Here is a 17,434-nt window from a genome sequence, read left to right on the forward strand (position 1 = left end):
GTATATAATTCGGTTAAGTTGCAAGTGAATACTGTTAATAACAGTGGTCTTCAAAGCTCAGTAGGGCTGGTAACCAAACGTAAAAAAGTAATGACTCCTAAGAACAACACGAGACAGGAGAAAATAAACTCACAAAGGTTGAAGTTCCGATAATGACAACCCTTTTTAGATAAGGAAAAAAACCTAAAACACGAAACAAGCAAAGGCAAGAAGTTTTATTAGGGCTGAGAGAGTTCCCTGTCTAGTGCAAGCTTAGGATGTAAAAATGAACCGAAGGGCAGCTGTACCTTGGTGCTGTTACCAAACCACCAGAAGTAGGTAAGCGTGCCTGCCTGGCTGGGCCAAACTACTGCAGTAATGTTGACATCTTTATTTCTGATGGCGACAAAGGGGACGCTCAGATGGACGTGCTCCACTGGACCTGTGGGAGGAGAGAATTCATTATTAGAGGCTTTCAGTTAAATCCTCTCTGTGCAGTTGTGAACAGCAAGGATCTTTCCATTAAATAAATCAAATGTCTTATATCGGCAGCAAGTCTCTATTACGGCAATAAAGAGAATTTCAGCAGTCAATAAGCAACAGAAAAAGGTATCAGATTAATAAACATAAAATCATATAATTTTTTTCTCACTCTTAATTCTAAGGGAGCAAAAAATGCACATTTTCCACACTGCTAACTTCAGACAGGGTCAGCACTGTGTTTAGAAGAATTTTTTAAATGCAGTTTGAGGACAACAATGAACTGGCTTTGCACTGGATAGGGCAAGCTGCTATTGAATGCTTGAGGGATAGGACACAAGAGAGAAAGAAGGTGTTTTCTTGCAAATATATCCATTCAGCTACCAACATTTATGGGAAAATCATTTTAGCCAAGCTGACTTAAATCTGATTATAAATGAGGCATTTATGACTTGATTAAATACACCCTGACAGTTCTTTAGAAGGTCTCCAAAAGAAAGATTCACAATTTTGGAAATCCTTGGTATATTTTTGCCTTTGGCCTGACCTTGAGAAGTCTTTGGGGAGTCAGTTACCACTAGCAAAAAGTCAGGACCTACTTGAAAGATGTGTGCACTGGGATATCAAAGCATTTAACTGTCAGTAGAACTTGCTTCTGAAAGACTTAAAAAAATAATAAAGTATCAATGCAAAGTTGTGTCTAATAAATGCAAATGTCCCAAATAAGTCCAGTGCATGAAGTTCAGCATAAAGAAGCCAGCTGCCTTCCAGAAAAAACGTGTAAAAAATACTGAGGTCTTCTTTGTCAGTCTGTTTAAAGCTTCTACTATCTCCATTGTTTTCCTTCTTGTTTAATTTTTTGTTTTTACTGGCACTGAATTTCAGCTGATAACTGCTGCACATCAGACAGTGTTACTGAGTCTTTCTGGATGCTATCTTTTAAAACACGGCAAACTGATAGACTATCACTGTGAGAAGGAAAGGATGAAGTAAGAAAGAAGTGAGATTTTTCTCTTTTTTTTAAGACATTAATTCTGGGAAGCAGGAAATTTGCTGATTTTAACTGAGACGATCTTGTGTTACCTCTCAGCTCTTCAAGCACAAAATGGGGACATTAATCAACTTCTACACCTATGTGGATTACAAGGATTTTGGAGAGCACAAGCTGTTCTTTTACCACCAGAACATACAGCTTCAAGCACAATGGGACATGATTCTTGCTTTTGGCTTCTTAAAACTTGTTATTTTTTTGTTCCCCCTTTCCCAACGGGTCTCTACCAGCAAGTCACTTCTGAAATTTGCCCATAGCAAGTACTCTGGGTTCCCAATAACAACAAGTTCCCCCAAATATTTTGTGACAGTGCATGTAAGAGGAAAAACTAGTATCTTCACTTCCTTTAAATGAAGAGATAAGCAGTTTGGCAGCAGATTCCAGAAAGGTGAAAAGTTGACTGACCACTGATAAAGCTGCAGAGTAGAAAATTACTGCTGCTTGAGGCCAAGAACCTTCTTTCTCCTTTTTCTTCAGCACAGGATTTCAGCACCAGACAGATCGTATAATAAGCGTGATTTATATAGCAGGCATTTTTGTCTGTACATTTGAGCTTCAAGGTCAAACCTCCTATATTGACAAGTACATCCAAATATATTAGAAGTCTAGTACTGAGGTATCACCTTATTTCAGTGTTAGCATGAATATACATGCTTGCAAAATATTTCCCTAGAGATAATGATAATAAGTTGGTCACCTAAGAATGCTATAGAAGTCAAAGGAGAGATCTGAGAGGCTGCAGAAGAAGAGGGTACAGTAGCACAACCAGGCCAAGCAACTGCCCCTCTTTGCATTCTGCTTTAAAATCCTCAGCATGAAAAAGCAGTTCCTACGAGAAAAATCAGATAATCCACACAAAGCTGGTTGTTATTACCAGGTAACCATCACTTTTGTCAGCTAATGGCCCAAGGTGAAGGAAAAAACAGTTAATGCTCTAATAACAGGTTGTTAAATGCAGCCATGATTGACTTTGAGGGAATTATGAGCATAATAAAAGCTTCAAGGAACATTTATTCCTTCACACAGGGAGCTTAAAATTAAAAAGAAGAAAAAAGTTCTTGAGTTTTGGAAATTTCTGACTTGCTTCCTTCCAGCAGAAAAGCTCAAGTAAAAGATAGGCTAGAAGACATTCTGACAGGCTAAGGGGGAAGACAGATGTGGCTGTGAGCATCACGAGGGGCAAAACCAATGAGGAACATCTGAACACAGATGGAGCTCTCTGCCCAGGAGATCTAGTAGTCCGAGCAGGACAAAGAACTAGGATCTTCCAGGTCTCATTCTGTGTTCTGCACCTTCTCCTCTCTCCGGTGGCTGTGAGACAGCCAGCTGAGGGCTCTATATTTGAGTCTGCTCACGTCCCAAGTGGAGAGAAATTGCATTGATCTACCAAACAGGAGGGAAAAGTCAGGGATGCATGCAAACACATGAAATACAAGAAATAGCACATTGGTCCTCAGTACATTCATATCCCAGGAAGTACACTCAGCATAATGCTTTTGTTTTATTTAATAAGCACTGCAAACTCCCAAATCCTGAATAACTGACTCAAAATTTAGTAGATTAATATAAACCTCTTGGTATTAGAAGCATATTGAAAACATACATTTGGACTTTGTTTCATTTGCTGTTTGGTCTCTGACCCTTTCAGAAAGCCTGAGAAACATTTTCAAACTTTTCTCTGTATCTGTCAGGACTGCAAATATACTTGTGTTAAAGAAACTTTCCTTCCTCTTCATTCAATAAAGTTTACTTAACAAGACAGAAGAGTGTCTAAAAGTCCAAGCCTTTGGAAGAGCATGATCTGCATATGTAGGTGGCTTTGCATGTATTCTTAGGCCCAACTGAAGTTGCAGGGATTTTCAGTGAGGTTAGGTTTTTTTTACCCAAGGAATGTAGCAACTAGAAGTACTTACAGACCACATGCAGGAAGAGGACAGCAGTGTCAGAGCCCATGCTGTTCTCTGCATATGCTGTCACCTGAAAGATCCCAGCACTCTTATAGACATGCCGGATGCCATCCTCAACAGGACTGAAATTAGCATAGGATACTGCAATGCCGTCTCCAAAATCAAGCTGAATGTTTGTCCTCTGGAGATCGCCCTGCAACAGAGAAGGCTGGATTAGGAATCTGGGCTGATAAGAATGATTTATATTACCCTCCATCCCACTTCTCAGTTCCATTTTATTGGCATGTCATAAACTCATAATTTTACCAAAAAAGCTAGATTTGTTCTACCAGTCCCCAAAGGGGCCAGATTCAAATCAACACCAGGTAATTATATACTAGCAATGCTTAGAATAGCCAAACATTTATACCGGTAAAGAGATGTTATTCCCCGATCTTGGGTTTAGAGATTTTGGGAGGGCAGAGTGCCAAACACGCATACATCAAGGGGACCATAGTTGAATCATCTAATGCAATGCATGGTTGGGGATTATGTGTCACTGAAGTGGCCAGGGCTTTGCACAGCCTTTCATTGAATGGGTGGTGTCCAACAAGTACTTCCATCAGAGGCAGTGAGATGGGAGGCACTACACTGATGGTAGGCTAGATTCTAATCAGAGAGCAGTTCCCAGGTGCACATGGGAGCATCGGGAACACTCTGGAGAGAAGACAATGGTTGAAGTGGCTCTCCAAGATGTTCCAAAGAAACACAACCTAGTGACTGAGATGCTGTAAGTCTAGTCTAAGCTAGTTTTCCAGACTTACTGTGTAGTCAGTGAAAGAGAGAGAAAGAAAGACAGCAAGACACCAAGACGTCCCATCCTAAGATAATGGAGAGAGGTGACGTAAATCATCTTCTGCAAATATCCATCCCTGTACCCTGATGACAGAAAGTCTAGATGAATAGTTTCAGCTAGACATGTAACTTCAGGATGGCTGAATTTATACAGGTTGAGTCCCACACCGAGGACTGACAGTTTTTGTCTAATGTCAGTCAACACAGAGATACGGCCTGGATACACAAGAGAATGAAGTAGATGACGAGGAAATCCCTTCTAGGATTACTGTCGATGACAGCTATTAAATGAAGGAGGGAACAACAGTCAAGAGATTCCAGCATTGCAGGTATTGTCTAGAGGCAGCAGCTGCACTGTTTTAATTTAAATCATGCTTTAAACCACTGTAGTTGAACTGTAGAAATGTCTGTTATTTCAGTTTCTTGCAGCCTTACTTTATACTTGTCCCCAGCTGAATAAAAGTAACACAAAACAAGGCTAATTTAAACAGAGCTAAGGCCCACTGCAGTGATTTCACTAAACTGAAATAAAACTACAGTGCAGATTAAATCTCTGTAGCTTTCTGCATATATATAAACGTGTTGGCCCAAGCCACTTCCTTTCATGAAAGGTTTCCACTGTATTCACTATGGGTGAAGAAGATAGCACTACCTTTTGGAGGTGCTCCTAGCCCCAAACTGAAAATAATCCCCAGATATATTGATGGTAAGAGTGAGATTCCAAAGTAAAAAAAAAAAATAATAAAAAAAATCCTGCTCCTAAATTTAACTGTTTGTTTGTTTTTAAACAGGAAATTCAGAAATATTTCATGGCCATCTCATAAACCCATTATTGCTGTAAGTGCACAGGGTCAGGATCAAAGCTAGTGTTCAGTTCCAGTACATTCTGATCTAAGGGAGGGAAGCAACCATGGAACTCACAGCCAGTTGTGATGTACTTCCAATCCCTTCACAGCCAACTCGAATACTGCAGGGTCCTACATCCACTGGGCTCACTGGAAAAGACCACTGAACTCACAGATTTCACTAAAGCCTCTGGGCCAGGTATTGCACAAAACAAACCATGACCTCCTAGAAAAACCATGCAGATCAGAAAAAGAGAAAAGCTTGCTTGGGACAACCACATGTGTCACAGTCGCTAAAAGTTTTAGAGCTGAGAGCACCAGCTTTCCTTTGAGCAGTAGTTTTCAAGTTTACGTGTGTGCGGCAAAACACATGGCTTGCAGCCTAAATTCTGACTATGAACTTCACATCCGTAAGTGATATTTCATATGGTCTGAACACAAAAGGCTCCTGAAGATATAGAAACATTCATGAAAGGCAAGGGGTCCCATTTTTTGCCTCCCACTGACTCCAAACTCACAGGAGCTGCTGTCTTAACTGGCAGTTGCCATCAGCCTATGTAAGTGGCAATGGCAGTACTGACACAGGCAGGATGCTGATGTTCTGCTACTGGTCCCAGTCCTGAAAGTGCACCTGATCTCGTCCTTTGGATGGAAATCTGGGAGCACAGACAAGAAGCCAGACTACAGTGAAGCAGGTCCCCTGTGTGGATAAGGACCACAGCATGCCCCACGGACTTTATCTTCCTCATAGGCCATGCCTGCATTAACAAATCAGTGTGTAGGAAGGGTATTTTTCAGATGTGAATTTGCCTTGAGTATATACTTGGAGTCTTCAGGTACACGCCCGTATAATCAGGGTTATTACATGTAGTTTTTGAAATATGGATATTTGCTTATATACATTAGAACTCTCTCCTTCCTTGCTCCATCATTCCTGTTCCCCAGGAGCCAGGGGAGTTTTGTCTATTGACATTATCAGGGCACAATTTTCACCTCTGTCCTATTAGGACATTAAAAATACTGTATAAACCAAAAAGAAAACATAGAGGACTAGAGTGGTAGTGACACTAAAACCTATCTATAATATTAAGTAGCCAATAACATCCTTTTGACAGAGGGTTTTTTAAGTCACTCTAAAAAATTCTCTAGCAGGGGCAAAATTACACTCTTGGGATATGCAGTTATTTGATAGAAAGGCTCCCACAGCTTGTTAAACCTTTCAAAACCACTTCTCAAGGGAATGCACTAAGACCACAAGTTCATCTCATATGGAAGACCCTGAACAGAAGATAAAAATTTGATCTGGGCTGGATTCATCACTGGTGACCTCAGGCTGAAATCTCTTGCACTCATCACGGCAGTTCCTCTCTCATGCCTTACAATTCTCTTTTCTATTTCCTCCTTGCTTCTCCAATATGATTCTATCTGAAATGAGAAGGTTTGAAGTGGAGAAGCAGGAATAGACTTTTCGTGACTAAACAGAGGCAGATGATCTTTCCACCCAATTATGAGAGTTGGGTCTTCAGTGCAAAGCCTCCCCATCACACTCATCATGTTTTCTTTCTCCTTTCCATACCTCTGTATCCAGTATATAAAATATTACAAGTGCGCTATCCCCACACATGATGTCAGATATTCTGGATTTTATGAATGTAAATTAAAATAGAAATAAAGTGGAGGCATTTCAAATGCAAAAAAAAAAATCATTGCTCTCCATATATATTCAAAAGGCACATTTTATTGCTTTAAGGCCTGTAAACTACCAAAAGCGAATGAGCTAGGGGCTGTCACAAAGATTGGAGCTCTGCATACTGAAATCAGTGAGCAGGCAAAGGGTAGTGGAATGGGTGGAAAGGAGTATTGCCATGGAACAGCCCTTCAAAGTCATCTCCCCATCAAGACTGGCCTGGGAAAGTTTTCCTGCCTGGAAGCTGCACTAGTAAAGTGACAAAAACTGTAGAGACAGAATAGTGGTTGAAATTTTGGCCTTCTGAAGGTAGGAGCTGTCATGGTTTAACCCAGGAGGCAGTTAAAACAACCACACAATCGTGCGCTCACTCTCCTCCTCACCAGTGGGATGGGGGAGAGAACTGAAAACTAAAAAAAAAAAAAAAAAAAAAAAAAAAAAAGTAAAACTTGTGGGCTGAGAAAAAGATGGTTTAATAGGACAGAAAGGGAAGACAAAGACTCACCAACTGAAGCCAATACTCAGCTAGTTCTCGAGCCGACCTGCCTCCTGGCCCACTCCCCAGTTACATACAGAGCATGATGTCATATGGTATGGAATATTCCTTTAGCCAGTTTGGGTCAGCTGTCCTGGCTGTGTCCCCTCCTGGCTTCTTGGGCACACCCCACCTTCTCGTTGGCAGGGCAGTATGAGAAGCTGAAAAGTCCTTGGCTGCTTAGCAACAGCTAAAAACATCCCTGTGTTACCAACATTATTCTCATACTAAAACCAAAACACAGCACTATACCAGCTACTAGAAGGAAAACTAACTCTTGTCTTGGCTGACACCAGGACAAGAGCCAAACTCCCACTGATTCCAGGAGGGCTATCTTTTATCCAGTGTATGCTTGGGGTGGGGGGGGGGGAGTGGAGTGTATACACATGATGTATTTGGTTCTTCTAATGAAGCTCTCAAATTGTTTGCATAAAAATGTAACATGGATGTGGCGCGCTCTTTCTATAAACACAGTTTAGCAATCTTCCAACAGATGTGCAGAGCTCAGGCTTGTTCTTTGAATAGTCACCGCTTACCTTCTCAGCTAACTTGCAATTACAACCCTGTTATAAGGCTTTGCCATCACCTTGTAATTACTGAAAGAGGGAAGCTGGGTGATGGTATTAACAGAAGACAAGGGAACAGAACAATTCAGTAACTGGAGCTGCCACATAAACGAACATTTAGGCCTGAGGGGGGTTTATGCATCCTTCAGAGGGAAGTTGGGGATGCATGAAAAAGAGCAGGTGCAAAAACAGATTCATAGATCTAGTCAAGACCACAACTCCATACAACAGCAATTTGGCAGTCTTATTTGTGCTCAAACTCAAACTTGGATTTAAAAAAAAAGGTAAAAAACGGTTCTTATCTCCTCATGTTCCCTTGCATGTATACGCACTCCAAATCACAGTCCAGCCCCGTATTTCTAAAACACACAGCAAAATCATCAGTCATTCTGCATTTCTTTGTCTGTTGTCATTGCCATGCACATACTCTGAATTACCACTGTGAACAATACTACTAAAGCTAAATCTATAAATCTTGAGAAATGTAGTTTTCAATTAACTATGATAAACTCTTACTTTACCACTGGACAGCATAAAGGTGAGTCACATCAATACATTGAGGGTGCGTACTAGCAGGTAGAAAGGAACTGATGGCTAATCACAAAGTTGCTGATCAGGGTTAGTCTGAAACAGTGGGAAGGCCAAAAGGAGGCCACACAGACATATCCGTAAGAGGGCTTGTCAGAGTGCTGTTTGGCTCAGAAAGTGAACATAGATATAGGTGTAAAATCACCCGCCAGGAAACAGACTGACCAGAGAAGGTGGAAAGAGGCAAGAATGAATCTGTATGACCCCAAGGTATGTAATAATTAAGACTACTACAGAAATTATTTCTTCCAACTAACAAGGAATACTTTGATGACAATTTATTTGTCTCAGGTTCACACTGAAAGACTGGAATTCTTTTGTGCAGAATCTCAGTGTTCTTTTTTTCCTTTTAAAATGTCTATTCTTTTAAGAAACAAACTCAACACACAACTCTCTGTGGAATAAGCTGTTCACCCACAAAGATATGTTCTTGAAAATCATCTTCCCTTAGAAAAAAATTGTTTCAATGAAATGTTTTTCTAACTATCCTTATTTTTCAACAAAGGACATAGAGTGAACGCCCTCACATATTTATTCGGTTGCCTCTTCAATCTCTAAAGCCTTGTAAAAACTCCACTCTTCAGCTACCTTGACTGCTGCCTTATTCCCCATCTGTTTATCATTCTTTGTATGCAGCAGTTCTGCTTGAGTTCCTTAATAAATTACTACTAGATTCCTAATTTTTAGATTATGTCTGTTCTTTTCTGAACTCCCACTCACAGTGTCTATACAAATTGTCTTACCATGTCAAGTCTCCAGAATATAAAAGAATCAGCCAGGTAGACAAGAACTCCCCTTTGTATAAAAGCAGAGCATGCATGAATCTCTGAGGAAGTATGTAAAGAAGCCCTATCAGATTAGCATGGTCCCCATAAAACATTTAGTTACTGTATAAGAATTTAAATTAATACAAGTGTGTGTGTTTAAAAAAAACCCACAACGCATCATGAGAAAAAACTTCTCCATGGCAGTATGCTCAGATTTACAACAGCTTCTTGTATTCTTGAAGGTCTAAGTTGCCACTGGAGGCTACTTCTGGGACAGGGAGGGGAAGAGACACCATGCTTGCACTGTTTCTAGTATGATTTCCTCAGAGACCTACTGCTGCTTGTTTTCAGAGGCAGGATACTCAGGGGACAGGCATCTGGTCTGTCCTGGTGTTGTTATTCTTATGCTCATGACCGTGCCATGTCTGTCTCCCAGCTGTCTCCAGGTACCGTCCCTAAATGAAGTACACAGGACAGAGTAGATGACAAAACGTACTTGTGGTTCTCCAACCACCTCACTCCCTGCCTGCCCCTCCTGAGACACCCAAAGACATTAGAAGTAAGGTTGTGAGTCGACCTTTCTGTTTAACCAGAAAACAGATGTAACACTAGCCATTGTGGGAAAATCACTGTTGGACCTCCTATGACACCTTCCACAGGCAGTCAGAAGCCAGCAGGGGAATGTAGCAGCTGTGAACACAGCAGGGCTTTTTGTAGCGTAGTCACACATATCCCTAAATACCAAACCAAATCACAGACCAGAGGAGGCATAAGTTCATTTGAAAAACCCTCCTGTCAGCCTGAATACATACCTTAGCTATCCAACCCTCCACTGAGCCACAAGCCTTGGTGACACAAGCTGCACCATACACATTTGACAAACAGAGGGGTACCTGACTGAGAGAGATCACCAGAAGTGCCTCAATGTTTTGATGCTTCAGGCCCAAGCATGGCTTGCTATCGCTTATGCTACTGTTGGCTACAGAGGGAATTGTACCACATTATAAATAAAACAGATATGGGCAGAGGAGCTCAGAGGTGGTTTAAGGAGGCTCAATTCGTACTGCAAAACAATAATGTCCCTCACTGCTCACCATGAGTCTAAAAATATTCCCCACCATTCTTAACCTTTCCCAGCAAAGCTTCAGCTAAAGCTTTTCATCCCAGAAACAGAATTATTAAGCATAGAGACACCATTTCTGCCTCACGAACTCCATAAACTGCAGTTCACTGGAGGCAGCAAGAAGCTAGTGGGGAAATATATTTTTGACCAGATCTATCTTTCTTTAGCGTTGGCTCCATCATCACTGGTAGACAAGATAACCGGCTGAATACTCCTTTGGTTTGACCCAAATATGATTGGTTTGTAGGTTTCACATATACCTCGCTTTCATGAATTCTCCTAAATCTCAGGAGTGTTCATCATTTCACGACCCCACCTGACCGCTGTTTTCCTCTCAGCAGCCTGGCAGATGAAGGAGAAGAGTGCCAGTCCTGCCACACAGTGAAAGGTTTGCTGAGCGCACTGACAAACCTCTTCCATAAGGATGATGAAGGTGGCATTGTGTCCCTGCTCCGTGACCAATTTTCCATCAGTAGTGAGGATGTGCAGTCCCCGAGGTGCTTTTCCAGGGCATTTCTCCATCTTGGCCATGTACTTCTCTTGCAAGCCATCTGTGCAGTTGTTAGACACAATCCTTCGGTACCTGGGGAACAGTAACAAAAAGGACATTGGACTCAGGCGGTGGGTGGAAAAGTTGCTTTGTTTTTGTTTTGTTTTGTTTCTCCATATTAATGCACGTGTTTTTTCAAAGGCTAACTGCCTGCATGATTCCCTCACTGAAAGGAAGAATCAAAGAAATCTAACACTTTATTAAACTGGAGAAAGCCAAATAAATCACAAATCCAACCTTCTCCAGAGATTCTCAGCAGCCTTGCTGAGAACAGACACACATTGAGGAGGTGAATTATTCTGCCCTGCTAAAAGGCAGAGAACTCCCCCAACTCCCCATGCCTGCAGGATTGCCCCCTGCATCCCAGCTTTTTATTTATGCTTTTTATTACATTTTGTCTGCCTGTGCTCTGCTAGAAGGCACTTGGAATGATCTTCCAAGAGCTTTGTCCAGTCCAATTTTAAAATGATTCAAGGGTTCTTCTTTTGGCTCTTCTTCGAAGAAGTTAGCTAACTAGCAAGACACTTGGATATTCTCAGTGTTTTTGAGGGGGATTAACCCCTTCTAGTAATTTCACAGTAAAAACACAGGATTGTTTAAGAAGACATAGACCCCAACTATCTTCTTATTGCGCTCTGTCAAGAGGTCTACAAGCAGTCATACTGGTCAGGGGTCCTTGTAATTACATCCCGTATTTATAGCAACCTTTCCAATGAAAGGGGGTCACTGAAGTTGTGACTTCAGACTCCCAGCAGCCTCACTTTGTTCAGCCATCCACATCAACCAGCCATGAACAACCCTGTCATAACAACCAAGGATGCAAGACCCGTGACTCAGAGGCAGCCCTGCAAAGTCTCCAGGGCCTGCACTGCCTGAGAAGGAACATCGCGATTTTGCACCAGCCAGTGCAACCAGAGTTTCAGAGTATCCCCCGCACGATAGAATAGCATTTGCAAAGCAATACTACCATAATAAACCAACAGTTGCCATCTGTTCTGGGTAAAACCAAGAGAAACCAGCACATGTAGCTTGTTTGAAATCTCAAGGCATTGTATATACAAAGTGAAAATGGCAGAGGAAAAAAAAAAAGAGGCTAAAAATTGCTCATTTGAGCCTCCCCAGAAGCTGTTACAAATAGGAGTTCTAAGATAGGAAGAGGTTCAATGAGAAACGATGTGAAATACCTTGAACCTGTCCTTTTAAATGTTCAGCTGTCTCTCAGATAGACCTTCCTGTTTTGTGTTTTAATTTTGCAGCAAAGGGGAGCTCCAAGTCTAGGCTCCAGGGATCATACATCACCTGATAGCAATACAATATCTACATGTCACTTATGTTAATGCGCTTCTCCCTGCCTCTGAGGAATGAGGCAATGTTCCATACAGATGCTGCTGCAAACATTACCTCATGAATAAGACTGGAAAAGAGCCAGGCAGGACACAGATAAAAAAAGAACCATTCAGGTTCTCTTGTCTACTGCAAGGTCACCAAAACCAGAGAGATTGCAGGGTTCACTTACCCACTGCTGTTCAAGTAGCTCTGACCAATGCTGCAGTCCTTGGACAGGAAGGATGGGCTGAACCAGAAGGCTGGGACACACTGGTTGTTGCTGTGCCTCTCATACCCATAGTCACTACGGAGACAAGTCATGAGTGCATCACCATACCCATTCATTAGATTTAGCTCAGAGTTTTAGGTGATGTTTTTGTTTCCCAAAGTATGTGTGTGTTGGTGGCTCTCTGCTGGATGGCACGGCATCATAGATTGGGCTGATCCAGAGACAAAGTGCTTGATTAGTTTGAGAGGCAGGAACACAGTTCACAGAAGGTATGTGATACCTGACAACACCAGAACTACCAACCTTGCAGAGTAATGGAGGACTTGTGTTTCATTTGCTAACTAAACACAGGCAGAGATTCAGAAAGAAAATTGTATGGTTAATTTCTTTTCCTATTAATCTCTAATAATTTCACTTGTGGGTTCTTTTGGTTTGCTTGCTTTTTGCATTCTTTGCTTTCAGAATGAACCAGCCTAATTCTAAGATTTAATGCTTCTTTTTCCCAATGAAGCAGTTAGGAATATAAAACACTAAGAGTACTTCCAGAACAACTAGCCAAGGTATGTATATTTACATATGTTAATGGCCTCCCTGCTCTTTGACTGAGCTATGACTGGCCTGAAAAAAAGAAAAAGGCTGACGTTTTTCCAACACTAAACTAAAGCAACACAGCCAACTTGGTAGTCTAAGGATTACACGTTATTGTGTCATATTGGGGAAGGTAATCCAGGGTATTGATGCTTCTCTGGACCACCAAAGAGTGGAAGTGTACACAATCACATCCAAGACTTCTTTTTACAGCTGCCTTTGCATGCCAATACAATGAGCAAGCAATAGGATTAATCCAAAGCTTTCCAGAAGTTTTAATAGGCTCTGCATCAGGTTTCTATGCATAGCCTTTATTGGCAGGCTGGATTCAAGGGGCAAATAAGAGATTCTGGATTTTTGCCTGAAGCGGGTTATAAAATGCCAACAAACTAAACCTCTGTGGAAACAGACACTACAGAAGCCACTGCCTTGAAAGCTCTCTGTGCCCTTTAGGACACTCCTGAGTTTTATCCTTCCCCTATTCAGAGTCTGAATTGCCAACAGAAAGTGTCTAGGAAGAGCTTTGGTGAGACAAAACTGTGCTATGTCCCCAGTGACCCAGGCTGCTACCATTTCTTTTTTGGAGGGCAAAAATTCTGCAAGCTACTTTGAAAGGTTCGGAGATTCCCTAATGCTCTTTCTCTCAATATTCAATTTAATCATTCTCAGAGGGTCCGACCTGCACAGTCGAAAATGCCTGGCAGTGACTTGGTAATTAAAAATATTCAGGAGGAGCTGTACTTTGCCCCAAAGAAGAAAAGAGCTGCATAAATATTTAATAAAATTAAAGACAACATTGCTGTATGCCCTCAAGGTTCTGTGCTTGTTCATTAACTTCTGGTAAATGTATATTAAAGCCTCACATGCTGCCCACCTTCCTTCTCATAAGCCCCAGGGTTTGCATAAGTTAGGGAAATAATCAAGTCCAGCTGCTGTGCTGTCTTTCTCAGGAAAGCTATCTTGACAGAGTAAATAAAGAAGCAGAAGAAGGGAAAAGAAATATCAGCAAACATTTTAATAACACTTCTGAGTTCCTTCTGCTATTGTCTCTGTCAGAAAAAGGCCAGGGTTTGCTTTTGGAAATGACTGCGAGGGTTGGCAGGAGTCACCCCTGATCCTGACTCATAAGGATTTGTTGAACTGGGGCCCTGGACCATGGTTTACGTCTCTGAAATTCAGATCAGCCTTATATCTAACAGCAGGAAACTGAGAGCACTGGAACATGAGGCAGAGAGGGGTAAGGGCGCTGTGACCAAATGGAATGTAGCACGGCCCTCACAGCTCGCGCTGTAGGGCTCCTGCAGTCACTTGTCCCGTCTGTACAGCTCTCGAAGGCAGGCATCATCACACCTAGTAGCACAGGATGCTCTGTGACCAGAACCAGCCTCCAAACCTACTTACTAGGGAAGTAGGGGGCCTGTCTGTTGGGATCTGCTGGTCAGTGCACTCACACAACCTCAACTGCTGACCCTCCTCCTTTCCCTGACTCTCCGCAGGATCTACTTAGTTCACACACACGAGACGGGCCAGTCAGTGCTTCCAAGAACAACTGGCAATTGTGAACCCAGCTAGAAAGGCTGAGTGGACATCTTTCCTTTCCAAAAGCACCAAGGCAAAGAGTAGGAGATGTCCTTCCAACTGTAGATACCTACAGTGAGGATGTATCTCCATAAGCTCCCTGCCTAGAGCCTTCTTCCAGTCAGCAGAGAGAAAAGGCACTTCTCAGCACCTCCCCTTCTCCTACTGACATCCAAAAGAAAGCAGATGAATCATATGTTAACATAACCTAGATCTTGCCAATAACCATCTCATCCTTTAGAAGTCACAAGTCACAGCAGATTAGTCCACCCTTCCTCTCTGAAAATTACTTTTAAGATAATCAAGCTTGGTGCTCCAATTCCAGCACTACTAGTGTTTTCTTCAAACTGATTGCGCCATACCTTCTTCCAGTGAGCCCTGCAGACTAGCATCAAAACTCACCCTTAAGCTGGTTCTTCTGATTCTCCATCACCAGTTATAATAATTTTGCAATTGGAAGCCAGTTAACAATTCTGTTGGCAGCACAGAGTCTAAAACAAAAGCCAGTTTGCTGTTCTCTAATTGCATTTCCTCTGCAGGACTGACAAGGTTAACAGCAATATTCTCTCATGTTAGTGGGAAAGTTGAACAAAAGTGATACTGAACACATGCAAGGAACATGTCAATTGATTGAAAAGGTGCATTCTGATGCAGACCCTTTTCAAGGCAGAACAGCACTTAAGGCCAATTTAGCTGCTACAGTTTTCCACTTACAGCTTAGAAAAGACAAGTTTCACCATGAAAACAGAAAGCTGGTGAGGCACAAAGCTGAAAAAAAAAAAAAAAAGAAGAAAAAAGAGCAAATTCATAAGTATCTCTGGAGATTGGTGCTTGGTTCAGCTCAGAGACATATGCCAATGCCAAGGGCAGATACTGCACAGCGAGATAGTTTGTTCATCCTGCAAGTTCTCATGACAAGAACAAAGGGGAAAGATCTCCTGAGTCAAACTAAGGAGTCTCAGATGTACTTTTGGCATTAGGAACAAATTAAACATCCATCCAGATAAGATGAAATCTCTGCTCTACATCCCTAAATCTCTTTTAGAGCCAAACTACTCCGATATTCAAGAAAACAGTTTGGTCTATATTTTTCATTCATTTTTGCCACATTTCAGTGTGTCCATGTTCTAAAAAGAACTGTGAGTCTCAGCTGGCCTAAGTCCAAATAAGTGTGCAGATCTCACGCCTCACACCCCTTCAGGAAGGATTTGATGGTAAGTGAAGTTTTCAGGAATCACATCGATACTGAATCAGACACTGATCTTGATAACCTGCTACAAAAATGAAAATGTTTTCTCAGCTGATTTGCTTTCAGGGTATTTTGAACTCCATTTAAATGACATTCTGATCATTTAAGCTCAAATATCACATCTATTGACAGTCTTAAATCCTGAAAATATTGCCTATCACAGGTTCCCCAGAGGAATTCCTTGTGCAGAGACCCTGACTGTTACACATTCTCCCATCTCCTATCCTTGATTGTCAAGCATTATTAAGCAGTGGTTCATTTTTTCCCTGTTTTATTTCTAAGCTGCTTTCAAATTGGCCTTAAAGCAGTTTGGAAATTATGGTCCCATTAAGTTAGAAACACCAATATTTGCACAGAACAAGTAGCTACATCTGACAAGGGTGCGCTGTACAGCCGTGTCACTGAAGCCCTTTCAGAAATTTTTCAATGAAACATTGTTGAAAAGTAACAAATGGTTCCCAGGAATTCAAAGGAATAACGATAAAAATGTGCCTGTTTTGCTAGCTTGCTCCCTAGGTATTCAATCACCTTGGAAGTGAGGACAGAGAAATTCCCTCTTTCTCATGTGAGGGACATGCTTTGGACCAGAGAAGAGTCGTGGCTGACGCTTTTCTGGAATGATGGACAAAAAATGTCAATCAGTACTTGGAGTGTTCTGCTTTTGATTTCCAGACTTGGATTTCTCATGAAGATTAGCAAATCTCTCCCACAGATGAAGGGGACACGTCCCTCACACCACAGATGTGGGGGATCGCATCTATGCTATATGATGCGATCATAGCCACAAAGCTGCATGAGAACCAGTTTCTCTGCAAGGTTTTCTGTCTGGGCAGTAGCTTGGCCACTGCCAATGCTACAAGAGCAGTCCCTGCAAAAGTCCCAAGTCACATACTCACCACTCAAAGTCCCCTTGACCACAGACACATGGTTCAGACACCACAGTTTGGGAATAGTCCCGACCTAGGGAACACTGGGCTCCAGGCTTGCGTTTTTTATAGATCTTCCTCTCTCCCATGACACAAGGCTCCCCCTTCAGCAGCCAAGGAGCAAAAGGAGAAAGAAAAACAGACAGTTGTAGTGGCAGCTGGGCCCTAGATGGAACATTTTGCCAAAAGACATAAAAGGCAATGAAAGCATGCAGTTACCACTGGGAGAGATGGGAGCTAAGAGTCTAGCTCCCTTTGGTGGTTTTGCAAACTCCAAAGTCACCCTGGGAGGTCCCATGAGTTGGGTCTCATCAGCATTGAGTTGGGGTGCTAATGACAATGTGCCCAAAATGCCTGGGTGCCCAAGCCATCAGAGGCACCCAGTTATGCCATTTTTCAAAAGGCATTCACCGCTGTATCTAGTCCTATGGTCCTGAAAAGACAATGTGGATGTACTCCAGGGTTTCTTCCGTACGTCAGATGAAATCTACTACAGGAAGAAGCCCCCAATCCTGAAACCCAGGACAGGGACAAAATCTAGAAGAGGAACCCAGGACTCCTGGCTCTCCTCCTCTTTCCTTGATAGACTTGGCTTTGTTATAGACCTCAGATAATTTTGATAGTGT

The 17,434-nt window shown here is 42.0% G+C and overlaps 1 protein-coding gene across 2 annotated transcripts in view; it reads right to left on the reverse strand.

Moving 5' to 3' along the window:
* Positions 1-17,434, reverse strand: part of SORCS3 (sortilin related VPS10 domain containing receptor 3) — a 305,448-nt gene that overhangs the window by 17,876 nt on the left and 270,138 nt on the right. For both annotated transcript variants that reach the window (XM_054832651.1, XM_054832652.1), the window contains 5 exons: positions 16,779-16,912; positions 12,429-12,542; positions 10,774-10,945; positions 3,424-3,610; positions 288-421 (listed from right to left, as the gene is read on the reverse strand). In XM_054832651.1, the coding sequence (XP_054688626.1) occupies positions 288-421; positions 3,424-3,610; positions 10,774-10,945; positions 12,429-12,542; positions 16,779-16,912 (741 nt within the window). The remainder of the gene's footprint in view (positions 1-287; positions 422-3,423; positions 3,611-10,773; positions 10,946-12,428; positions 12,543-16,778; positions 16,913-17,434) is intronic.

The sequence above is a fragment of the Grus americana genome, chromosome 7 (genome assembly GCF_028858705.1).
Source record: "Grus americana isolate bGruAme1 chromosome 7, bGruAme1.mat, whole genome shotgun sequence".
Classification (NCBI taxonomy): domain Eukaryota; kingdom Metazoa; phylum Chordata; class Aves; order Gruiformes; family Gruidae; genus Grus; species Grus americana.